General features: G+C 38.0%; 1 protein-coding gene across 1 annotated transcript; it reads right to left on the bottom strand.

The window, feature by feature from the left end:
- Window positions 1-111: 111 nt before the first annotated feature.
- Window positions 112-16,684, bottom strand: LOC137850563 (uncharacterized). Its single transcript, XM_068670767.1, has 4 exons — window positions 16,472-16,684; window positions 13,142-13,394; window positions 8,417-8,580; window positions 112-3,381 (listed from the first exon to the last, which is right to left on the bottom strand). The coding sequence occupies exons 1-4, from the start codon at window positions 16,552-16,554 to the stop codon at window positions 3,024-3,026; spliced, it is 858 nt and encodes a 285-aa protein (XP_068526868.1). The 5' UTR covers window positions 16,555-16,684; the 3' UTR covers window positions 112-3,023.
- Window positions 16,685-26,071: the final 9,387 nt, after the last annotated feature.

The following is a 26,071-nucleotide window of genomic DNA, read 5'->3' as shown; positions in this document are numbered from 1 at the left end:
TCTCATCATACTGTAAATGTGTCCTCTGCTGCTGCATTTATCAATTTAATAAAAGGAAATTAAGCATATTATAAAATACCCATTTATGGAGAAATTTTTAATCCAGGGAATAAAAACGAGAAGCACACAGTTAATAGCAAGAAAATACTGCAAAAATGTAGACCTATTTTTTCCAGAAGGTTTGACTGACTATTTACTTGAATGACCTCCATTTAAAATATATTTTTTATACAGAATGATAAAAGATATGACATTCTCATGCTTCCCTTTATAAAAACTGCTCACAGTTAATTTGGTATCTTATTTAAAAATTAACACATTAATAATGCACGCAGTAATACCTGGTGATGTGTCTTCCATACTGATTACTTTGTACAATTAGACATACAAAAAGAAAAGGACAAGATAAATACCTTATGCAAATTCATGGCAGCAAAAAGGATCGTTCAGAATTTTCAATATCAAAGAGCATAAAAGACTTGAAAACATAGTTCCTGATCTTGCAGGGAGATGCTCCACATGGAGAACATTATTTCTGCAGTGGAATATATTTTTTGCTATAAAACTAGATTTGCCAAAAAGCTTAGGAATCTTCATTCCATCAAAATAATATAAGCAAAAAATTGGAGCAGACTGGGAAGATTTCACATTCCTGAAGAATATAATTTCTTTTTTCACAATATTCATACAGATAGCTCAGGAGTTTGGGGCAGTATTTTCCATGCACAAATTTTGCTCATTGTGAAGTAGATCCTATGCCCACTGAAGCAAGTGGAAGAGATCCTACTGCTGTCAAGGAAGAAAACTTCTGCACTCCTTCCCTATTACTCCTTTCTGCTCATATTGTTTGTACTAGTATGTCCTGTACAGAACAGGAATGTTCATTATCACAGCTTGGCATTTGGCTAGGCTGTGATAATAAAGGAAATAAAGGAAAGGCATGAAACTGGTGCAGATGTAGGCAGAATAAGAATCAGAAATTTGAGGACTTTGGGCAGAGACAAAAGCATTCATCACCCCACTTTAATTGAAATAAAATATGTACTGCTTCCTGTGCAACATAGGGGCATCTCTGTGCTCTGACTGTGCTCTTCCTGCTACTGGACCTGACTGAGGCTGGGTCCATTTTTATAGGATCTCTGGGCATTTCATACATGCCATGCTGCACTTTGAGAGCAGAACCAGACACTTACATGTCTATAGCCACTGGTCATGTTCCTCAAAATTATGTCCCGAGAACAATGCTACCATGACTTTTATTTTAGCAGTGGACGCTCCAGATTTCTTCTATACAGGCACAGACTATCTGTGTACAGAAAAGCAAATTTTGTTTCCATTCTTCACCATTTCTTTTCACCCTCATCCTCTACTACTTTTTTTTTTTTTTTCACTCAACTGTTTCTGCACTGCTGTAAAAAACAATATGCTGGTAATGTTATTAGAAACACATTAAGTACTTAAACAAAAAAGTAGTTGTTTGCAGTTGACTTATCTACCAATACCTTTTCCATATGGTACTGGTGGTCTAGGCATGTAAAATGGAATCCACCATATATTCTTTGTTTAACCTGATTTGACATATAACAAAGGTAGTAAAAATCAATCAATCATGAATGACTTTGTTTTAACTTAGCACAGAAATTTTTTTTCTTTTTTTTTTTTTTCTTTTTTTTGGGGGGGGGTAGTTTGTTTAGCTTACTAGTGTAAAGCAAAAAAAGTGCTATACATATAAAAAGCAGGAATGTCTGAGGCAGGTGGCTGTGGGAGCTTACTCTCTCATTTAAACCCTTTCCCTCTTTCCCTATTGAAATGCAGCTTGGTATTCTGCAATTCAGGAAAAAATAAGCTTACTGAGTATCTGCTTTTTCATTCAATTTGTACATTCGCCATTTTATTTTTCCTTTCAGGGTCCAAACTGTCATCACACACACAAAAAAGTGGAAAATAATTACAGCTGTGTCAGATGTTTATAGTAGTGACAACTGAGGCTATATATTTATATAAACTGCTGATCTTTCAGAGGTAGCTATAGTGACTTGAAAAACCTGCAGACCCTCAGACCCTAACATGAAATCACTTGTTCCAGTGGGAAAGAAAGGAAAAGGAAAAGGAAAGGGAAAGGGAAAGGGAAAGGGAAAGGGAAAGGGAAAGGGAAAGGAAAAAAAGAAAAAAGAAAAAAAAAGAAAAAAGAAAAAGAATTCAGACATGCTTAAGAGGGCTAATTTCCTTCCTAACTGGAATTTGCTCATTTTTACCTTGAAGCAGTAGAGTTACTGAACAAAGCATTGTGCTCAGAGGCACAGACATATAAATCCAGTTGATGAACACTTTAATTATTGTCCAAGAGCTGTTTTATATGACAGTCCCATGGGAATTAACAATGCTGATGCAAACTTGGAGAACAAGAGAGAACACGTGCCTTGCAGGTTACTGACCCTGTTTTTTCTGCTATTTTCAATTCTTTGAAAGCCATTAATATCAGAAGTCATACTTGTGGTTGTGAACACCAACACTGGACAACTTGCAAACACAGGTATAAATATATCTCCTGCATATCACAGTTTAAAGTCTGTATACGGGACTAGTTGTTAGTGTCCTAATGGAAAAACAGAGTTGTTTTGATAACCAAAGTAGTGCAGACCAACTCAGACCTTTCTTACCTCCCACTGCACAGTTCCAACTCAGCCCACTCTTCTGCGCAGTCCTGGCAAGAAAGGGCCAGGAGCGACAGTGGCTGTCATTCCTCCTAACTCACTGAACTCATGTCCCTCCTCTGGGCGGCCCCAATCATGCCCTTGCTGGGAGTAGACTTGACTTGTCTATGGGGCTTCCCAGCTTGCTCAGGTGGTTAAGAACTTCTCTGGGATGATGCTGACATTTAAACATATAGTAAGTCTCTATGACTCAGTCAGAAATCAACAGATGGCGTAAATAATCTTTGATGGCACTGATGCTGTTAAGCCTTTGGATGCTAACCAGACTGTAATCCCTCAGGATGTTAAGGCAATGCACATGGAACCTTCTCACAAAAATCTCCTGAACATGCTTCTTAGCTTCTCCATCAAAAATAAATAAACAAACAAACAAACAAACAAATAAATAAGGTCCTTAAGAATCATTTTCTTGTATATCTGTGTGCTTTCAGGTAATATCCAGGAATACAAAGCATTAATTTGGACTAGTGCATCACAGACTCTTCTTGAACACACTTTGCCACTCACCATCCGTCTTTCACCTTTGATTCCTCTCCACTGCTCAGCTCTTTTCATAATGTAGCTCAGCTCCTGACTGGAAATCTCTAAATCCAGTGGAACAAAGAATGCACCTTCTTCACCATGAATGCGTCGAAATAGATCCAACAGCCACCCTTCATTATGTAGCCTAAAGACAGAAATTACATACTTTTTTTTTACTTTTTTTTTTTTTTTTCCTTAAGGAATAAGAAGCTTCTATCCCACAGGTTCTCCAACATACATTTCCCTCCCATCCAAATCTCTGAACACTTTACAACACCTGAGTCAAATCACATAACTGTAAGCAGCAATTTCTTTAAATTATTACAAGATACTGACTTCCAAAGGAGTTCTTAATCTTCAAAAGTGTCCAATGTCTGTTCTCAGCTTTGGGCTGGGTAACTAGCCCCAGTGCTAACATGTAGTACCTCCACTTAGGCATGAATGGAAGTCCTGTTGTGCCAGAGTTTAATAATGGGCAAACCACATCATATGGAGAAGGAACTACTCATGATTTTTTTCAACGCCAAACCTGAAGTCTGTGCAATCTAAACTTCTCTTGATGTTAGAAAAGTTCATTTGTTGGTTGTGTTTTTCTATGACATTTCTGTGCTGTGGTAGGGAATTGAATAAGCACTACACAGTAAAATTCTCTACCACAAGAAAGGCTTGCTGTGTGGTATTTCTTAATGTAGGTGAAACCAAGAAATATTGTGAGGCTTTTGGGAAAGCCTAGTGTCACATTTTTAGCCTTAGATGAACTTTAAAACTTAAAAACACTTTTGTTAAATTCAAATGGAACCTCTTTCTCATTCAACTATTAATGCAAAACCAGGGTCTCAGAAAAATAAATAAATAAATCTGAAAATATGGAATCTCAATCTTGGATACTGAACTGAGGTCTTTCCTTTTGTACCCTCTTCCAAGCTCATAATTTATTACAATTCAGTCATTGCTTGGTGCCAAGCTCAGCTTTTCCATCCTTCACAGTGACTGGCTGGGTAGTCATGAGAAGCATGACTACTAATAGGGATTGCTGTGTGGCTTTGCAACCAACAAAAAGCCCAGATTTCTGTGGTGCTGCACAGGTCTTTTCATTTATTGGCAGGTGGAAATGAGCACAGGCACAGATTCTTTAACCCCCTGAACTCTTCTCCTTTTCATGTGCAGCAACGCTAGAAGCAGTTTTGTGGCTGATCCTTATTCTTGGGTGTTGTGTTAGCATGTATTTGATAACCAATGGGTAGGTGGAGGGAAGCAGACCGATCAACCAAATCAGAATAAAGTTCACATTTACACTAGCTCTACATCTCACCTTACAGCGCACACAGGAATTGCAGCAAAGCACACTCAATAAATTGTTTAGTACAATTTTGCACCAAACTGAGATTTAGTATGGAACAGAAATAAGGAGAGGCACCAACAGGCAGTTTTTCAACTTGATCTCAGAAGGAGCTTTAGCTTTAACTTGAAAAGGGAATATGTACCTTAGGGTCAAGCTCTATATCCAGGAATTTCTGTGATTGAGTAGCTATTCCAATACTGAAATCTGGCAGCTGGCCTCACCATCAGATTAGGGGTATATATCCCCTGCTTTGCTGCAAAGGGTTTCTATGTACATCTTTTTCATACCCTCCCTTTTTGAAACATGCATTTTTGAAGCTGTAGCCATAAATTTGCTGTAGTTTCCTAGATGTCAGTTTGGGATTCTTTTATCAAAACAAGAGACTGGCAGAAAACAATGTAATTGAGATATGGCTAACCCTGGGAATATAAACTGGGTATCAGGAAATAATAGAAGAAAATCCAAAGCATGGAATGCAAATCAGTGCTGAGGTAGGGAAGAGTACTAAAGCATCTTAAAACACATTGTGGAATAGAAGTGGTTTTTTTAAACATTATTAATACCTTTCACGGCATTATTTTGCATATTCCACAGCCTCTTCAAATAAGTTTTTCTCTTACTGTATGTATCTACGTTAGATGTTTATTTTACAACAGACACATTTTTGCAGACATTCACTCATACTTTAGTAATATCTTGATTTTAGTTGAAAAACTTCTAATCAAGCTTGTGGGCTTTCTGGCCTCCTACTCATCTCAAAACAATGATATTTTATGCTGTTTGTCTTTGAAATTCCAGGTCAGCGATTTCAATAACTTGCCACTTATCTTGCTAAACAAGAACAAGACCTTGCCATTTATTTAAGCTCACTTAATGTAACATTCTTATTTTAAATGAAGCAAAATTTAATGCAGTTAAATTACTGTCTATTTGCTGCCATAAACATTTTCTATATGAAGATTTTAAGCACATGGTTATAAACAATATAATTAACTTTGAATTAATTAGGAATCATGAAGCCTGTCTTCCAGCGTTGTTCCTTTTGCCCAGATATACTCAGCCTGCTTCTGTTACCTGCTTTCTGTTACCTGTATTTCTTTTCTTTGTCTGGAAAACTAATAAAACACTTCTTGCATCTTAACATGGCTTCTATAAATATAATAAGAATAATTTCTATTGCTAATGCAATAAAGAGCAAATCAAAACTCAGATGCTATGTCCTAGAGATATGAGATGCAGTCAAATATCTACAAGTTCATTTATTTGTCACAAAGAAGACTAAAAAACATTGAAATGGCTTTCTATCCAAAATCAGATCAAACAATGGACTTCTCAAAAATTTACACAAACCAAAAACTGAATGGTAGAATGCTTATAACAATACATCATGTTTATATTTGAGACTTTCTCACGTTTTTTTGAAAACAACTGTAAAAAAAAAAAAAATCCTGTAAAAAAATCATTTTGCTTTTAATATTGAAAAATGTAGAATTTTGAAGCTTTTCAAAAAAAAAAAAAAAAAATTCAATACCAAGAAATTTAGACATAAACCCTTTCCAGCAGACACTTTTAGTTGAGCTGGGTCTGGATTTTCTCACAGTGCAGGAAACATTTCACCAACAAATTCCTGACTGTTTCTACTGTCTAGTGGAATTAAAATGAAGGAATTGTAACCAGAGCCACTACATTTTTACAAAAAGTAATGAGAATATCTCTCCATGCTACAGGTACTACAGACTCCCAAGTCACCCAAGGGGAGACAGGTATGTTGTTTTATAAAGATGCAAAAAGATGCCTACTGCTGGCACAAGGCTTTCCAGCTGTTAGAAACAGGTATTTCCCCTACTTTTTTTTGGTGTTCTGGTGGTTTGACTGTTCTTCTCATATTTTTTTTTGACAGTGAAAAAATTTTATACTTTTACATATTTTATAAATATTACATTATTATTATATTTTTATATTTTTAATACTTTTTATATTTTTTATACTGAACCAATCTGCTAAATGGCAAATAGGTGAGTAATTCCAAACAATGGCACTCAAGGGACAAAGTCTTTCCTGTGGACCAATGTCTTAGGACACAAAAGACATCACTCAACACTTAGAAGAAGAATACTTCTGGGATATAACAGATGAGGACTATTCACACAAATGGATGTCTTGTTTACAATACTTTTATCTTAGAAACAAATGCCATTATATCAATATTAAGGGAATGCAGTTAAAGTTATGAATTGCAGAGATGTTTTCCCTAAAGATACTTGAAAATGTTTTAATGCTATCATTAGTGGACTATGTGTTGCTTAAGTATCCTAGGTACAAGGTTCCCATTTTGCTGGGGTATGGACTGATGAGGAAAAGAAAGTTTATCCAATCTCAGAAGCTCACAGTATAACTTCACCCTTCACAGACTCCAGTATTTAAAATGTTTCTTTTTGTTATCAGGCAAAGAACTTCAAAGACCTTATGCACAGTAACAGATTTTGTTATCTTCCCTTTGTTTTTGTATTTTGCTATGAATCATTTTTAAAATGTGTTGTACTAAGACAACATTTTTCCCCCAGTAACATTCTTCCCCCACCCCTTTATTGGAAAACATTATGGGAAAATTGATCCAGAAGGAAAGAAACCTTTGATGATCTTGCACCTGTTCCCCAGACAATGAAGATGTTGGTAATATTCTCATAAAAACCTGCCTTACAAATGTTTTAATTTAAATTAATTTTCCTGAGTAATAAACGACAGCAGCTAAAACTTATGAAGCTATTCAAAACTATTAAGTCAATGATTAAGAAGGCATTAACATCTCAGAAACTAATTAACTAGACTACCAGTACATTGGAGTTGTGTACAGCTTCCAGGAATGCAGGAACTCTGAAATGCTATGCAGAAATATAGATTGCCATTTATCTTTTTCTGCCTGCTGCAATGGAGTTTGTACAAAGGAAATTGAGAGATGATTCTGTCAGATGGAGGGAGTATGCTGAGCTTTGCTATTCTTATACCTGCCTAGACCCTGCCTTTGCATACAGTTTTTTATTGGTGCTTATTCAGTGTTCATTGCTGAAGAGAATCAAATGCCAGTACAACATTGATACTGCATTATGGATGAATTGTTCAGAAAAAAAATAAAATGAAAAAGAAAAAAAGAAAAAAAAACTTTTTTAGGCAATAGATAACCGAGATAAATTTAGATAACCAATCTCATTTGTTTCCAGTGTCCCACGCCCGTCCCTATTGCCTGTACAATTAATGGTGCCAGCTAGATGGGTGGAAAGTCAGGTGGTCAAACTTCATGATGAACTAAAGATTAGCAATACTGATAATATGAAGAAGTCATGGAAAAAATGAGTTGGAAAAAGTCACATCTGTGCCAGGAGTTGGACTTGATGATCCTTGTGGGTTCCTTCCAACTCGGGATATTCTATGATTCTACATCGTGAACTGTATTTAAGCCTCAGTCACATCAAGCCAAAAATCTTGTCATCTAAAAAACCCTACTTGGAAGTCTAAAGATAAGGTCTTTCAAGGTACCTAAATGCAAGTATACATACTTTAAAGTTTAAACTGTGAAAATAGACACCACTGTTGGAAGCCAGTGGAACAGAGGCTCATAGACATAATGAAAACTCATGGTATCAATTACATTCCTTTTGTGGAATGGCTGCCTCTTTGACTCACTGGGGCCACAGGAGCCATCACCTCCCTGATTGTCTGCAATTTTGGGTTTTGGACATGTGTCATTGAAACTTCTTTTCTGATATCACCGTATTTTATCTTACAAGAGAAGGAGCTTGTGCCTAAATTCCTAAGCAAATAATGAAACTAAGAGACATACCTTAGAAAGTAAAGGTACAACACTGCCGAGGAGATGATGAACAGGACTGTGTAAAGCATCACAGTGATTAGAGCACCGAGAACCCCCGACTCTTCTGTTCTTAGAAAGGCCCAGTAGAGCTTTGCAGCATCACCAATGGGTTTCTCTACACTGTTCACAAGTCGCTGCCATGAGGGAAAAAAGATTGACATAAGCAAACACCAAACTTAATTAGCCTATATACCTAAAGACATAAAAGAACCTGAATTTCTTCATAAGAAGTGCTAACTGTAATCTGTGGTTCACCCATCTTGTGTCTGTGACACGAGGTTTGAAATTAACCACAAGATGTTTAACTTACATAGGTGACTTTGTGGCTCATGAAACAAAACTCAAGGTCACAGTAATAGCACTTAATGAGGGTTTCATTAACATAGTTGAGAAACAGTGGAAGGAGAGGAAGGCTGAAATTTGCTTTATTTCAATGACCAGTGGAATAATATTAAATGATTTATGCTGCTGTTGTTGGGAGTGCTGAGTGAGCAGAAAAAACTTGTGCCAGTGCACAATTCCAAACTGACCAGTCTCAAGGTGTCTTTGTTACAAGAAGAATACTGATTCCTATCAGACTCATCAAGATACCCATACATCATTCTGAACATGTACACTTTGGATGGCATATATGCTCCAGCTCTCAATTTCAGAACAAGTCAGTGTTTGGTGCTACCGTTGGAAAGCAAAACCAACCATAATGTTATCTGAAAAGCTCAGTGGAAGTATTACCATGTCTGCATGTGTTGCTAGCTAATACCTAGTATAGCTTTTCTACTAGCCTTGCAAACAACATCATCAGTCAAAGAAGGTGGATTCACCAAGCATCACTGAGACCCAATGAGGTAAGAAAAAATGGAGAAAGCAACTGCAAGGAGATCAACAGAGTATACCAGCAGAGTTTTAAGTGTTGCCCAAAGAGGCTGACCTTCTTTAAGTGCAAAAGAGACAAGTTCCCCCTTATAAAGCAGTATTTCAATTTATATACATGCATTACCATGTCTGCCTGGAATGTATTAAGTCATAAAATGAGATATTGCCATCAGACCCCACTCTTAGCATCCAGTCAGTCCCATGTGAGAAGCCACAAAGAACAGCCTGTAACTCTGAAGAACCACCAAGCATAAACATTATTTTATGGTGCATCCATCTTACTCAATTTCATTCTTTCCTGAGAAGAAATAGAGACACAGTGAAACCAGTACTACTAAAGAGATCTGACTATACTATACTCCCACTGCTGTGGTGGAGTTAAAGATACCTTTTAATTGTACAAAGTAGCAGCTGTAAGTTGCATCATTAATAGATTCTACTAAGATACATAACCATTATATATCCTACTTAACTATGCAATTAATACTTTTTGTTCAATTGCTCTGTAACAAAATAAACATAAATAACTGTTTTCCTTCTACTGAGGATAAAATAAATATCTAACGTAATAAATCTCAGTAAGGAATTAATATTCATAGAATAAAAATTGTAATCTAATTGGGAATAATGTACTTTGTGTATTTTAACATGGATTCACAGACAGTCCTGAAGGTTTTGCAGCACTCTATGTTTCAATATACTTCCAGTAAAATGCAGGAATAGATTTTCCAAAAATCTAAGTGATTTCCTCCTCCCTTGTTTTTTTCCATATCTAGTTCTTAAGAACTAGCTACTGTATTGACATATTATTGCCCTCTGCTGGATCGATTTAGAAGAATTCAACTACTTGAATCAGAGGTCTACTTCTCAGAGAATTCTTCCATTCACTTTTTTTTTTTTTTTTTAAGTGACACAGTGAGAGCAGTATTCAAGCTGAATCCTATTAACATGTTCTGCAAGGACATGTGAAACTGCACCACCAAAAAATCCATTATTTATCTTTCAGAGAGGGAGTTGGTGACCTTTGAGCTTCAGGAAACCTGCATCTTCTGGAACAACTTGCCTGGACTAATCCTTAGCAGAGTCAAAACTTTCTCCCTGTTTTTGGCTAACTTTGTGGTGACATGCATAGCAAAGGAATGACATTTACAAGTCCTGTGATGAGCTGTACAAGGGATAAAATTCTTGACTATACTTTTGTTCTCTCTCCACCCTTTGCAACAATGCCAGGTTTCTATAATTTAAATTACAGGTCCTGGGAGACCAGCAATGACATACAGAGACTAGTCACTAATTTAGATCTGTCAGTATTCTTTCTTTTTTTTTTTAAAAAAAAAAAAAAACTCTTGTTTTTATCTCCATGTTTTACTTGCTCTTGCTGCATAAAAAGTTGGCTGCCTCCATCCCTTTCTTACCAAGCAGACTGTCTACCAAAGAAAACCCTCTGCAGAGCACTCATGTTCTGAGATCCCTCCAAAGAAGCAAAATTCTGAATGGCAAATAAGAATACATTTCTTTCTTATCCAAGCAGTTCTTTCTGGCAAGAGAAAAAAATAGCATGAGGAAGTGTACATTTATCTCTCTATCAATTTCTTTCTAACTATGCAATTGTGACAATCCTTCTGTGGTCTTCAAAGACACAATCCAAGAAAGGTGTCTTAATTTTAAATTATTTAAATAGCATTCATCAATACCTGTCTTCTGTACTTGTCACATCACACAGTGATGGTCATGTGAGCACTTCACAGTCTCTAATGTTTTTTAAGATGACAAACATCCATGTTGCTAAAGAGGTGCTACTGTGCATTTTACAAGCTGTACAAAGTGACTGGTCCCAGGAAAACTCTGGCAGAACTCAAACTGAATTCAACACAGTCATAGGCAAGTTTCTTACCCCTTGAATGATCCTTCTGCAAAGCAAGCCTGGATTCACAAATTTCACACAGTATCTCACGTTAAGAGCTGAAATCCCGCAAGCATTCAAATACTAACTAGTCTTCCCTTAATAATAATAATAATAATAAAATAGTAAACAGCAAAACCTTTGTCCCCAGGGCTCTCTGTCATCTTTCATCAGTATTAAATCCATCTAGGTGGTAAAACATATTCTAGCACTAAAATAACTCATATTACTATGGCATAATATTCAAAAAGGCTTGATCTGAAATAGATTGGCAAGTAAATCTGAAATAGCTGCTGAAAGAATGCCAGGAGAAAAAAAAAATCATAAATGGGATACCAAAAACACATGTAAGAGACAGTTTCATTTTGGAAAGGATGCACATACTATATAGTGTAATATTTGAACAAAGGAGTTTCTACCAATGATAGTCTCAGTGGGTAAAATTGCCAAATTTTCAGGATAAAATACAGAGAGGGGTGTGCACGGTAATGAAAACTTATCTCATTCATATCTCACATTTCCCTCTGAACAAGCAAACAAGCCCTATTTGAAATTGGTAACAAAGCCAGACTGACTCAAACCAAGCACATTTTAGTGAAGTCAAAAGCAACAATTTTCTCAGTACAATTGTGGTAAAGGCAAAGTAGACCACACTCAGGCCTTTCCTCCAGATTTTTTAATACACCAATGGGGTGTGTGTGTGTAAAACTTTAGTTATTTTTAGCCTAGATATTGGGAAAATACCCATTTTCTTCCTCAGGAAAAAAAAAAAAAAAAAGTCTTCATCTGAGTAATTACAATTAAAACTTAATTCTGTGCATGGCTTGCACCATGAAATTAAAAACAAGCAAGCAAGCAAGCATGCAAACAAACAAAAAGCCAGGCTGTCCAAGTGAAAGCTACAGTGTGTTGTCACATGCTAAAAATAAGGCATTACCTCCCAAGCAAGCCACAATTAAACTTGAACAGGTGAATTTTAATTTTGAAAAACACCACAATGGGAAACAGTATGTAAGCAACGGACAATCACATTTTAACAGGACTTAAAAGGAGAGCTCAGGTTAGTGAATGAGGAATCAAGAGACATGAGAAGACCTGATCCATGACAACGACTGTAGATTACCCTTTGATTTGTAGTAAACAGCAGAAGTAGATGTCTTTGAAAGCAGGCGGGGGAAGGACAGTATCACACCTTCACAAAAATTTGTAGCGCCCTGTGCCCATCAAAAGGACCCTATGCCAGCTGTACAATAAGACCTGGATCTGAAAGGCATGTTCCAGGAGACTGGCCACTATATGTGACAGAAGTCCCCTTGCCACCAACGTACAGGTGTGCTACACAGACCATATATAGGCACAGGTAGAGCTGAGGGCTTTGAACATATGACTTCAGGTGCGATGGGGGTGTTTCCATAAAGATGTTCATCTTCCTATCTTACAAGTCTCTCTAGGTGTTCCACAAAATAGTGTTAACTACCTTGCATGTCAAATAAGTGCACAATACCCTCTCCTTTTGCTTTGCTTTTGCTCTTTTTTCATTTTGTCTGTTTCAGTGCTCAGAAATATCTCCTATGCTAATGCTAATGCTAATAATCAGGACCACTCATTAACCCATCTCTGCTAACATCCAAAAGTGCAGTAATCCTCTTCAAAACAGATGCAATCATTCCACTGGTGTATTCATTTTCTTATATCCATATATGACTTGTGCAATGCTCTTAATTTTATGCAGAAACATGGTGACTCCACTAGATGGGAATTTTGTTTAAAAAAAGGTAAATAATAACATTATTTTTTAATTTCTTTTTAACTTTCATGTTCCATTGCCAGGGGTGGAATTTCTTATCTTCCACTGATTCACTGAATAAAACAAACTTCTACGTCAAGGACTCATGTCCAAGTTATTTTAAGTGACTTACCCCCAGGAACGAATCCACTACTAACACTGCCAAGGGGTCCAGCACTGTCCAGAGTCCCAGAGCTATGATAAACTTTGACAAGAAGGAAGGGAATGAATCAAACAGCTGCTGACAGCCCCATTTGATCAGGACCATAAGAAGTAGCCCAGCGTTCAAGGTTAGGGGTCCCACAACAACCATGACCAACTCTTCACTGGTCTGCAGCAAGGAGTTCTGGTAGCACAGCTCAACAGTGTGAGGGAAAAACTGGAATCTGTAAATTAGCACAAGGAGAGAGTTTGTCTGTGCTCCTGGATAAACCATTAAAAAACACACACAGCACATGGCATTGTAAATCACAAGCGTATGAAGCTACTCAAAGACACAAAGCCTTTTCCTCCTGCCTCCTCATCCTTTGATCTCATCTCTCAGTTCACTCAATACAATTCTAGATCCTTGGGACTCACCAGGCTGGATTATAGGAGTGTATTGGGTTTACATGGCAACATTTTGGTAGCAGGGGTCTGCAAGGGTGGCCTCTGTGAGAAGAATCCAGAAGCTACTCCATACAGGCCAAAGAGACCTGCTGTTGGCCAGAGCCAAGCCAATAGTTGATGTTTTTAGTGTCTCTGTGAGAGCAGATTTAAAGAAAGGGGAAAAAAAAACTTCTGTGCCACAGCAGCTGGGAGAATGAGGAGTGAGAACCAGCCCTGCAGACCCCAAGGTGAGTGCAGCAGGAGGGCAGGAGGTGCTCCAGGCACTGCAGCCTGTGGAGAGGCTGTCCCCCTGCAGCCCATGGGTCCCACATGGAGCAGATCTCCATGCTGCAGCCCGTGGAGGAGCCCACACAGTAGTAGGTGATCTGATGGAAGTTGCTGCCCATGGAGGGCGCATGTTGGAGCAGCTTGCTCTTGACAAATGGACCCCATGGTATGGACCCAAGTTGGAGAAGTTTTTGAAGAGCTGCTGCCTGTGGGCAGCTCCCGCAGGCTCAGTTCGGGAAGGATGGCATCCAGTGGGAGGGACCGCACTGGGAGCAGGGGCAGAAAGTGACCGTGAAGGGGCGGCAGAGACAGAGTTAGGAGCTGACTGCAGCCCCCATTCCCCATTCCCTTGTGCCTTTCGGGGGAAGTATATAGAAGAGGATGGATGGTGGGAAGGTTTTTGGTTGGTTGGTTTTGGTTTTCATTCCTCACTGCTCTAGCTTGTTAGTAATAAGTAATAAATTATATAAATCTCCCTATGCTGAGTTTATTTTGCCCATTACAATTATTGTTGAGTGATCTCCCTGTCCTCATCTCAACCCTGGAGTCCTTTTCATCATATTTTCCTATATTAGCCACTGTGTAAGAAGGAATTGAAAAGCTTGCATATGTAAATATGCTGGTGCTGTAGGAGACAGGAACTGCAAAAGATATTATGAGTTATGTACAGATGCTGAAACACAAGGCAAAAATTTCAAGCCAACTGAAGTGCCTTAGATTTTGCTCCTAGCTATAGGTAAAGTGGTCTGATAGTCACTTTGGTTCTGATTTGTGAATGCTACCACTGTGTTTGGTGGAACTGGATCAACTTGATCTGGTTCAACTTGATCTCTTGTTCTGAGGAAATGCAGCTCCAGATTCAGATGCTGATTCAAGGCATCTTGGCTTGAGAACATTATCCTTAATGTAGCTGACTGTCTGGAACAGCTATGATTAGTGTCTTTGAGCATGACTACCTTTCTGTCACACCTTGCTTCCTTCTGTTTCTTTGCTTTCACATGCTTTTGATGCTTGGCCTCCCAAAAGCTTTTTTGCCAGCTGGCTGAGCCCTCCTGGTCTGTGCAAGGCCAGAAGCTAGAGATGGCTGGCTTTGCATCAAGATCTTGAAGGCCACTTTAACCATACCCAGCACTGTCCAATGTCTGCTCAGATACCCTATTCAAATTTCACCCAGTAATCCTAGTTATCACCCAGTTAACTCAAAGCAGAGACAGGTCACAGATTTGCAAGTTACTAGCACCTACCAATTTTTTATTTTTTTTTTTAATGATACTTTAAAGTGAATATATATATATATGTGTGTGTATGTAAATGTTTGTACTGGAAAAATCTTTCCTACCATAAATACAACAGTTCTTTTTTTTTTTTTTCTCTACAAGCCCATTCTCTTCCCCACAGGAACATATAGGGAACTAGGTATATATCACCTTGTGGAGTTGTTCTCCTATCCATCTTTTTTTTTTTTTTTTTCATGTCAAATGATGACATGTAATGATTTTCCTGGAGCTCTATAGAGAATTCTCATTCCTGTTCTAAAGTTAATGTATCATATAGTTAAAATATGTCAACCCATTGTAGTTATCACAGTAAAACTGATACATCAAATTTAAATTATTCTGAAGTATTTTACTTATAGATCAATTTGGTAACATCAAGTATGATTTAAATACCTCTTCAGTTCTGTGCATTTCTGTTCTGATTTGAGCTGGGACAGAATTAATTTTCTTTTTAGTAGCTGGATGCATCCTAGCAACAGGCCCTGCAGCTACTCCAACCCCTGCAGCAGGCACTCCAATGTGGCTACCTAGGGCAGAAGCCAGGCATGAAGGAAAGGTATCCCTTCAAGGAAGATGTTATTTGTCATCCAGGCAAGTTGACCACTATGGAGAGAGTTGTCCAGTACCTGAGGTAATTAGCCATGCTAGAGGTTGTTTAAAGTGATCTAGACAAAAAACAGCTATCCAAAGATCCAAATGAAGTGCACAAAACACATGTGGCAGAAGTTTGTATGGAGTGCACCATTGTCATATGACAGCTCATTTGTGGCAATGACCTGCAAAGATGGAGATGGTCAACTAATGGATGAATTGTCTGGCCAATTCTGGCAATATGAAGAAAGTATCTCTTCCTCCTTAGGGGCCTGCATCTCAGCTGTGGAGAAAATGTCCTAGGAGTTCCAGCAATTCAAAGAGATTATGTCCTACTCCTCACCTCAAGGCCACACCATTTTCTTAGGCATTTCAAAATACTTGATCCAAAATGATAAATTATTATTTTGGAAGATACATAATCTGTTGGGTATCTCAGAGGAGTAAGAGGTAAGGGTGGCACAAGATGCGCAAATGGATACATTGTGTTCTGAGTTTAAGATATATTTCCCCTTTCTGTTAGGGTCACACTTACATATCAGATCATCTAGTGTTTGGATGTGGTCCTTGTTCTATGAATCTCTGCAAATGCTTCTATCTTGGTTGCATGCAGAATCCTTAGTCTCAGTCACCAATTCTCTTCGTAACAAAAAGGAACTGCTTTAAATCAAGTGATTTGTATAAATATTCCAACAGAGAGAGAAGGCGACAGGACTTACTTTGTAACTGGAACAGAGATGGTCTTAAGGAAGATCCACTGGCTACAGTAATGCAGGTAAAGTCTCACAAACCAAAGCAACATTATCAGCAGTACAAGCAGCCAGAAGTCCCAGGAACACCAGCGTGCAGCTCCCAGCTCTGAGAAGGCTGCATATACCCCAAAATGGAAATGCTCAGCAACCCTTCTGGACAGTTTCACCTCAACAGCAGAGTGGCAGCTGAAAACATGGAAATAAAACAAACAGTCATTGGAAGAACAGGTAAGGAATTTATTGAAACACAGTAAAGCCCTGTTATATAGATAAATGTGTTCCGATCAAAACAGTTGATTGACCAACACCTCTGACAAGAAACAAAAAAAAAAAAAAAAAAAAATTTTGTTTCCAATGCTGTCTAGATGATTCGTGCTTCCTCCCAGAAACCATGCTACTTTTACAAAGAAGACAACAAATTGCATTTAAAACCAAGTTTTTAAATGACTTCTGCCTTCATTTTAGTTTTCTTATAAATGACTCTCCAAGGAACACTTCATCACTTATTTTCCTTCTGAGAAATGGTAAAATAACTGTCATATTTGTACTGACCAACGATTTATTTTATTAAAAAACGTGAAGAGCTTTTTGGAGTTTGAACTTTAGTCAACACATTTAGTACACATTGTGGGCTAAAACTCCTCTTTAAACTAGTTGCAAGTGAAAGAGAAAATAGAAGAGAACTTTCAGTGTATAGTATTCTACTAACTGTGGTGTGATTTGCGCTTTAAGCTAATTACTACACTGTTTTCCAATGAGGGGAAAAAATGAGATGCAGAGATGCAATCTTGGCATTATATTTCCAAGAAACTGGAGTATCTCAGCTGATTCAAAGCTGAAAAGACAGTAACTTCTTTGACCTTTTGAAAGTAACTGCTATGCTTATTTCCATTGATTTAAATGACTAAGCAGCTGAGATGCAGGACTCTAGGACTAATATGATGTCATTTTACTCAGGCCATTTTTTATATTGATTGAGACTTCTGAAAGTTTAGAAATATAAAGATCTTTTTGTAGAAGAAAACATGCTGGCTTTTTTAAGTGTAGCATATGACTGGAGAAGAAGTGACAGCAATATTTGCACTGTACTTTATACTCTTTTAAAGCATTTTCCTGTCTACATGTACGTATTTCTTAGATAGCTCTGTATGTTTCTTTTTCTAGCAGTCAGAAATTAATACTCATATCTCTCAGAAGTACAAGTAGCAATGGAGAAACTCAAGTGGATTCTGCACTTGGTCTAGATTTGAATAAGCAGGAGAGATAAAAAATAAAAATAATAAAAATAAATTAAAAATAAAAAAATTGCCAGCCATAGGCCTGGATTTTGGGTCTGTTCTTGGCATTGTATATGTCCTGACACTTGGTGTTGAGCAGGATACCTGTGCAGGAAGAGGAGGAGACATGTTTTCACAGAATCACAGAATCGTCTAGGTTGGAAGAGACCTCCAAGATCACCCAGTCCGACCTCTGACCTAATGCTAACCAGTCCTCCACTAAACCATATTACTAAGCTCTACATCTAAACATCTTTTAAAGACCTCGAGGGATGGTGACTCAACCACTTCCCTGGGCAGCCCATTCCAATGTCTAACAACCCTTTCAGTAAAGTTTTTCCTAATATGCAACCTAAACCTCCCCTGGTGCTACTTCAGCCCATTCCCCCTCATCCTGTCACCAGGCACATGGGAGAATAGACCAATCCCAACCTTGCTACAGCCTCCTTTAAGTTACCTATAGAAAACAATATGGTCACACCTTAGCCTTCTTTTCTCCAGGCTGAACAAGCCCAGCTCCCTCAGCCACTCTTCGTAAGACTTGTTCTCCAGACCCCTCACCAGCTTCGTTGCCCTTCTCTGGACTCTCTCAAGCACTTCCATGTCCTTCTTGTAGTGAAGGACCCAAAACTGAACACAGAACTTGAGGTGCGGCCTCACCAGAGCCAAGTACAGGGTGACAATCACCTCCCTAGCCCTGCTGGCCACACTGTTTCTTATACAAGCCAGGATGCTGTTGGTCTTCTTGGCCACCTGAGCACACTGCTGGCTCATATTCAGCCGACTATCAACCAAAACTTCCAGGTCCTTCTCTGCCAGGCAGCTTTCCAACCACTCATCTCCCAGCCTGTAGCTCTGCTTGGGGTTATTGTGCCCCAGGTGCAGGACCCGGCACTTGGCCTTGTTGAGCTTCATACAGCTGGCCTCAGCCCATTGTTCTAGTCTATCCAGATCCTCCTGCAGAGCCTTCCTAGCCTCGAGCAGATCGGCACACGCACCTAACTTGGTGTCATCTGCAAACTTACAGAGGGTGCACTCAATCCTCTTATCCAGATCATCGATAAAGGTATTAAAGATATCTTATATATAAAAATATAAAGGTATTTCAGACCAGTACCTCTTCTCATGAGAAGGCACAAGCTTTACTCACCTGACTGTTCAAAGAACATGAGGTGTAGTTATGAGGGAAAAACCACAAAAATTAGTTTATCTGTCTCTTATAAGGCCTTAAGCACAAATCCCCCAAATTTCCCACAGAAAAATGTGTTGCTCTGAAATTGGCGATTCTTCCTGTGACTATAGATTGATTTGTCAGTGGCTTTGAAGGGTTTTTTGAAACATTGCAGTCTACTTTGCTTATATCCTAATCAATCACAAAGTCCTACTTTAAAGGCTTAAAGCTACGTTATGAATCACTTTCCTCATATTGCAATTATTTACCCACAGCGGCCTACAGAAGCATCACTACACATATTTCGTTAACATTATGAAATCATAGTCTATGCTCTGTGAGAAAGAAACAATTTAAAATATAAACTGAGAAATATAATTGTCTGTGGTATTATATTAATATAAGCATGGCAGTCTGGGTATTCTGAATCTAGGCTGTACTACATTTTTTTTTATATAAAGAAATTCTTTTCCTTTTTAATAATTTATAATTATTAATTAATAATTATTTATAATAATTTAATAATAATTATAGAATAACAATAATTTAATTAATAATCTGCCTAAATCTCCAAATCTACACATAAGGTATTCACCCTTTTAGGAGAATTAATAGGGCAGGAGTAGCCACACAGTTTTATAGCTTAGACTGAATAGTTTGTTGTTTTTGTTGTTTGTTAAAAAAAAAAAGGGGAGAGAAAAAGAAAAAAGAAAAAAAAAAGAAAAAAAATAATACTGTCTTAGTGTCTTAGTTCATAATATTCTTCTTATCCTTCATCAAACAAGCAGAATCACATAGATGTCCCACCCGGCCTCACCCATGGAAGAAATCCATATCCTATAGGGAACACTGCCAATCTTCAACTCTGTACTGCGAGAACAAGTAATCATGTATTTTCCACAAAAGTCTGTATTGAGATCATCACCTCATTTCATGTAAAAGTCATTTGCTACTAGGTTATTTGGGTTTGCTTTACTAAATTAAGATACCTACAAACAAGCAACACCAGACTGAAATGTTCAATATACTATTTGTAAAATGTTTCAAGACATCAATCATTACTCCTACCCAACACAGAGATTAAGAAAGAGGGCATGCAGCTCAAAATAGAGTGCTGAGAATACCAAGTCTCTTCCATTTACAGTGATCCTGGAGTACCAGAAACATGGAGATATATTAATGACCAAAATGCCAAGTTGGGAAGGTGAGATAGCTTCATGAAGACAGAACCTAGCTATGCAATCAGTACTTTCACAGGAGTTTCATGAATACAACTACTCCAACCCTGTAACTCAACCCCTGTGTAGAAGCTGCTTGTGTAAGCAGAGTGAGCACACAATACAAAATATTGCTACCAAACTTCCCTAAGATTCAGGCAGTAATAAAAATATTCAAACTGTTCCTGCAGCCCCAGATTGATTCCCAGTCTACTTCTATTTTCAAGAGGTCACACTAGAACTAATGTTTCCACCTGTGAACTATCACTACCAAAAAGTTGCACTTTTTCAGGATACAAAGATGAAAAAGAGCAGAATGTCTGTGCATTGTCATCCTTCCTGAGATGCTGACTTTCTTAGCCACGGGAATCCACCTAACTCAACAAACCTCCAAAGGAGAGTAAAGAAATTCAGAGCACATTAGCTGTTATCAAACCCCAGAAGCCTTCTACTGACAATGGTCCTGCTTAAACCAGCTGGGCAACATTTACGATCTCTTTACTTTGGTACACCTTTCCCCTAAAAAAAACAATACAGAAACTCCACAGAATGCCAATCTTTCTAGAAGTCAAAGAAATCAAGAAAAACATATTCATTAGGTAAAACTGAAGAACATATGTTTTGATTTTCAAAACAGCATTTATTTTTATTTCTTTAAAAGACATCATGATTTTCATCATACACGTTCATCATAGTTTCTAGCTTTTAACAGAAACTAAGGTCCTTGTTACTGTTTAACTTCTCAGATGCTCCAGCCTCCTTGAGTGTCACCTCTGTGCTACCTTGTACTTCCCTAGGACTGCATAACACCTTGATGTGAACATCTGCAGCAGTGGTAAAAATTACTGGAAAATATAGTATATCTGGTGACTCAGTGAAAGTCCCAACCCATAACCAGAATCTCTCCATTTACTGTAACACAAAGTTAGGCCCCAACCTACTTGTAAGTTATAGCAAACTGTTCCTGAATACTCATTAATCATGGTATAAGGCTGTTTGCTGGTTGTCACTTCAAAACACAAGACTTAAATTATATCTTTTATTGACTTTTTTGAGTGATGAAGAAAGAAGGAGGCAGAAACATGAAATGAAATGCACCAAACAAGTGGAAACAGCCCCTTTAAATATTTTTAGCTGGTGTTACTAGTGAAAGCTTGTGGGTGGAGTGACAGTGCTGGCAGATATGCTTTTCAGAGGAGATTTATATAAAGTTGCTCTAGGGCAGAGAGCATGAGCATTACCTTTCAAAAACAAAACAACCCCTCCACCCACAAAAACACCAAATCTCAACCCTTGGGTGAAAACAGTATAAAGCTCAAAAGGAGAAGCCTCTTGAGGAATGGATTTATCCATGATTCCTTGGATTACTGGTAAGTAATTTGGCTGAATGTTTCTGTTCTAGGGCATTAGTTTTGCATTTTTCTTTGCAAAATGCTGGAGTAACAAATAGCAGAGACCAAATTACCATAAAAGCAGGTCAATTATTTCAATGGAAATTGTTCAGAAGGAAAGAAACGATGCACAGATTCTCTTAAGCTACACTTGATGATGATGACAGAAAAGTAATGGCTGATAGAAGGCAGTGTGTACTGTTGGGTGACAGCTTTGCTGCTGACAAACTACGGTGAACATTTGTATAATGCACTAAAAGACTGACACTTACAGCTGATGGTAGGGGCAGATTCTCAGCTGACATAGCCCTGTTTGTTGCAGAACTATACTGGTGTATACCAGCTGAGGTATTCAGGATCCAGTCCTGAATGTATCTATTATTTACTTTGCATAAAATAAGGCAAAATAAATGTTATATTTATATATATACATACAGCCAGAGAAAATATTTAAAGAGCAAATGCAAACATGAATGACTTTATGCAAATTACTTTTAGGAGATCACAGTTTCCACAGCTCAAGAATCTGTGCAACACATTTACTCAGTTTACAAATAAAAGGACCCCTCCCTGTTATCACCATAAATGGTAGGCATTTAAACGTAGTGTGAAACCCATAAATCAGTCCAGGTTCTTCACGGCTTTGCAACAGCAATGAAGATGCAACAAATGCTGCCCAGATTTACTACAATGAAATGTTATAATTTTCAATGGAAAAGCACAGTTGTATTTGAAGGTACAACTAAAGAAAATATATCAACACACATAGACTTTGGAAAGGAATCCAGTTAACAACAGCATTACTGATGAAGCATAAGACAGAATGGAGTCTGGTTCAGACCACTGTGCACAGCACAAACAAATATTTAAAAAAGAAAAAAAAAATGTTATAATTAGAATGATTTTATTATCATTCCTCCTGCATAATATTTTTTTCTTTATATAGCTCATATTGCATTACAAAGTCTATTTCAGGCTATATGGCGATGACACAAATGACTTTGCCCAATAAGCCAGTGGCAGAGCTCTGAACTGAGCTCTGCTGAGTTACAGTCCATTATTCTATGCACTGGATTCCTAATAAAATACTACTTTTTCGTTTATTTGTATGCAAAGTGAATATAACCAGAGTGAACATTTGCTAAGGATGAAAACTGCTTTTGCCCATCTCTTTCCAGGACACAGCTACATTTCGTATTCATTGGTTTGCAAGCACTGAGAAAGTGGGTACCACCAATGTTTACAGGGACTATCTAGGGACTATCTGCTGTAAGAGAAGCAACAAAAAACTGAAGGAATATTAGATTATTCCTAATATTTGGTTATTCCAAATGCTGATAGGAGCACTTGTTCTGCAGCTTGCTGAAAAATCCAAAACCACAATACAGATGAAATACTAGAAATCATGGCAGGCTTATTTTTCAGGTGCACACATGGTGGAAAAAAGAAACTGCCAGAAGTATACAAAACCCAAAAACACTAAAGGAAGGCTTTAAGAAGTAAACATGTTTGCAAAGCAGGAAATGTAGTCAGCCATTAATTGCAACAATTGCTTTGGTTCACTTCAAACAGCATGACATAAGCATGTGAGTGTACCTGGCAGCACTCATGCTGCCTCACCAGGCTGGGGAGAGGGGAGACAGAGGCTGAGTCCTTGACAAGGTCCAGGCTGCATCAACTCACAAGGAGAGGGCCAGCAGGCATCAAGCTCTGGATCAGCAACAGCCTAGGCATGCATAGCCAGGAGCCAGAACAAACACATCAGCTGAATGTTTCCTGTAACCTGTTCATGCCAAAAAGCTCAGAGTGAAGTATCCTGACACAGCTGTTGCCTTGAGTAGACCCTTCATGCTAGGGGATGGGCACTGTGGATCACTGGGCCAAGATGTGTTTATTAAAGAAGGGAAGGAACTGCTAAGAGCTTCATATTCCTCTCAATACATCTGTGCTAGCTGCAGTATGTTCAACACTCAGCCCTCACTATAAAAGATCTTATAATAACAGAAAATTGGTGAATACCAGCAGGATCTTGTCCTCAGCAGCCCCTTTACCCAAAGATGTACAGCTGATAGAGGAGCCCATCTTCTGCCTCTAGCCAACTAAGAATTTCCTGAGGGAATAACCAAGAAATTCCCAAGAAGAGATTTCTTACCAAGATGGGGAAGGAAGCATAGGAAGAAAGAGGGTTCAAAAGTTCATCAGAGTAGCAGTGATGTGGGAGGACAGTGTGGTTCCTTGTAGAGAGCTATCAGTGCTTTGCACATTTCAGTTTTGAGCTGCATCTAACAATAACAAAAAAAAAATGACAACAATAAATGATTATCATCATGGCTGCAGTTTAGGTAGGCAACTAAAACTTTGCCTATTTCATGCTCAACTGCATTTTCATGAGCCTGCTGGCTTTGCAAAATAGTCTGGAAACCTTTCAAGAACAGACTTTGTTAAAATATTCTAGTCTGTCTGGTTCCAACTGTGGTTGGGAACAAACATGAATCAAGGAAACTCAAGTGCAGCTTGCAGAACTTTTAAGAAGCTCTGTTTTATATTTCATACTAGAAAGGAACAAAAAACAGCGGACAGCCTGTTATTCATCCTCATGACATGAATAGGTCAGTCAAGAAGGAAAAGAAAGCATGTAACTCCTCCCCTACTTCTTGCCCTCTGACCATTTTAAGTAAATACAAAAACAATGAATGAATGAGAAAAAGACACAATCCTTACATGGGAGGATGAGAGATGTTAGTGGAGGTATAGGTCTCACAAACACAGTGCTATCCACAAAGTTGTTCCAACAGCAAGTAGCATAAATAAACTTGTGCATGAGCAATAAAACAAAGAGTTTAGGCTGTGAAGAACTTTACAGGTCACCAGGATTCATAAGTACACCTTCAAGCTCAACCCAGTTGAAAAGAAAAAAGGTAAAAATAAAGGAGATGCTAGGCCTAAAGTATCTAGAGAAGTTCAGGAGACTCAAGATAAAACTTTTCATTCACATTACTAGCAGCAGCGCAACATATCCAGAAGGAAAATACATACATATATATATATACATGTATATATATGTAATATTCTTGGTTATGCTAACAGAGTCTCTTGTACCTGATGTGTGGAGCTGTTTTTACCTTGACACAGAAAACATCCCCAAGGACATTTGCTCTGTCTGGAGGAAAAATGTAATCTTCCTTCTGACCAAATACGTATCTACTTGTGAGAGCCTCTAAATGCTCAAACACCATCTGTGAGCTGTGCATTCATCTGTAACACACCAATTTAGCTGGCAGGCCATTGGGAAACAAGACTCTGAGGTTGCCAAGTTGAAATGGCAATTCAATACTAGTCAAAACTCCACCAAGCAAACAGTTGAAGGTTTACAGTGAATGTTGGAGTAGAGCATAATGAAGCTTCAAAATAAGAGACAGACGTGAGGGGGGGGAAAAAAAAAAAAAAAAAAAAAAGAAAAGAAAAAAAAAAAAAGGTCACAAGTTTGATCTTTTCCTCTTTTCCATTCTGGACTTAATTAGTACCAGTATCACACTAGGAGTGTTGGCCTGTACAGCTGGAGTCAAATGGCAACATTCCGTAAGTACTGACAAACTCGAGGCTGCTGTGGACATAGCAGGGCAGGAAATGTATTGCATGTAATGGTCTTGTTTCAGAAAGACCTTTTGCTGGCTGGCTGTGCAGCAATGAAACTTCATTTTATATGAACGCAGACAAGCCACAAGTCAAAGCTCCTTTACTTCTTCAGTTGTATCTATTTTTTTACAGCAAAAAGCTGAAACAAAAATTGAATTCTTGCATGCTCTTATTCTTACTCTGGCAACAGGTTAATGATACATGTGTGAAGATGCTAAAGTTAGGATGTTGATTGTTGAACTGAAGGCACAGTTCACTTCATGTGCAGATTTATAATACTGATTCACAATAGGAATAGGTGGGTATGAAAATGAGAGAGAAAAAGGTGAATCTATGGCTGTAGCTTGTATGTATTATGATATGTTTCTAAAAGACCATTAGCGTTATTCCTCTATTAGCTTCTGTACTGACCTGACAAAAATGACCTTCCCTTTTCTATAGCAAATTTTATAAGATAGAACTAAACAGGCAAAACAAATGGAGTCTGGGGGAAGGAGGAGATATGTATTTATAGCATTATAGCATTAGGAATTATTTTTTTTCTTGACATCAATTATCTCAGTTAATATTATCTTGTGTGTCAATATATCCATGCACAGAAGAGTTTAATGCAGGAATACCAGTCCATGAAGAAAATTAAGTACAATGTGAACCACATAATGCTGGTCAGAACATAGTTACAAATAAATCCTTGCAGATTTAAATGTGGCCAGATAAGGCAGTTCACGAAACTACAAGGAAAATACAATACAGTGAAAAATAAATATCACAAACAGAAAACTGTCTGAAGTATTCAGAGTATTTATGATGCTTACTTTGTCCAAATGGAGCTGTAACAAACCATTTGGAAGAACTCTTCTTCCAGGTTTTGACAA

Source organism: Anas acuta, chromosome 2 (assembly GCF_963932015.1).
Source record: "Anas acuta chromosome 2, bAnaAcu1.1, whole genome shotgun sequence".
NCBI classification, from domain to species: domain Eukaryota; kingdom Metazoa; phylum Chordata; class Aves; order Anseriformes; family Anatidae; genus Anas; species Anas acuta.
This window is presented reverse-complemented; position numbering and strand designations above follow the sequence as displayed.

Coding starts and splice junctions, on each gene's coding strand:
- LOC137850563 (XM_068670767.1), bottom strand. CDS start 16,554: ATGTTGCTTTGGTTTGTGAGACTTTACCTGCATTACTGTAGCCAGTGG. Junction 13,395..16,471: donor ATCTCTGTTCCAGTTACAAA/GTAAGTCCTGTC, acceptor GCTAATTTACAG/ATTCCAGTTTTTCCCTCACA. Junction 3,382..8,416: donor TTGTACCTTTACTTTCTAAG/GTATGTCTCTTA, acceptor TTCTGTCTTTAG/GCTACATAATGAAGGGTGGC.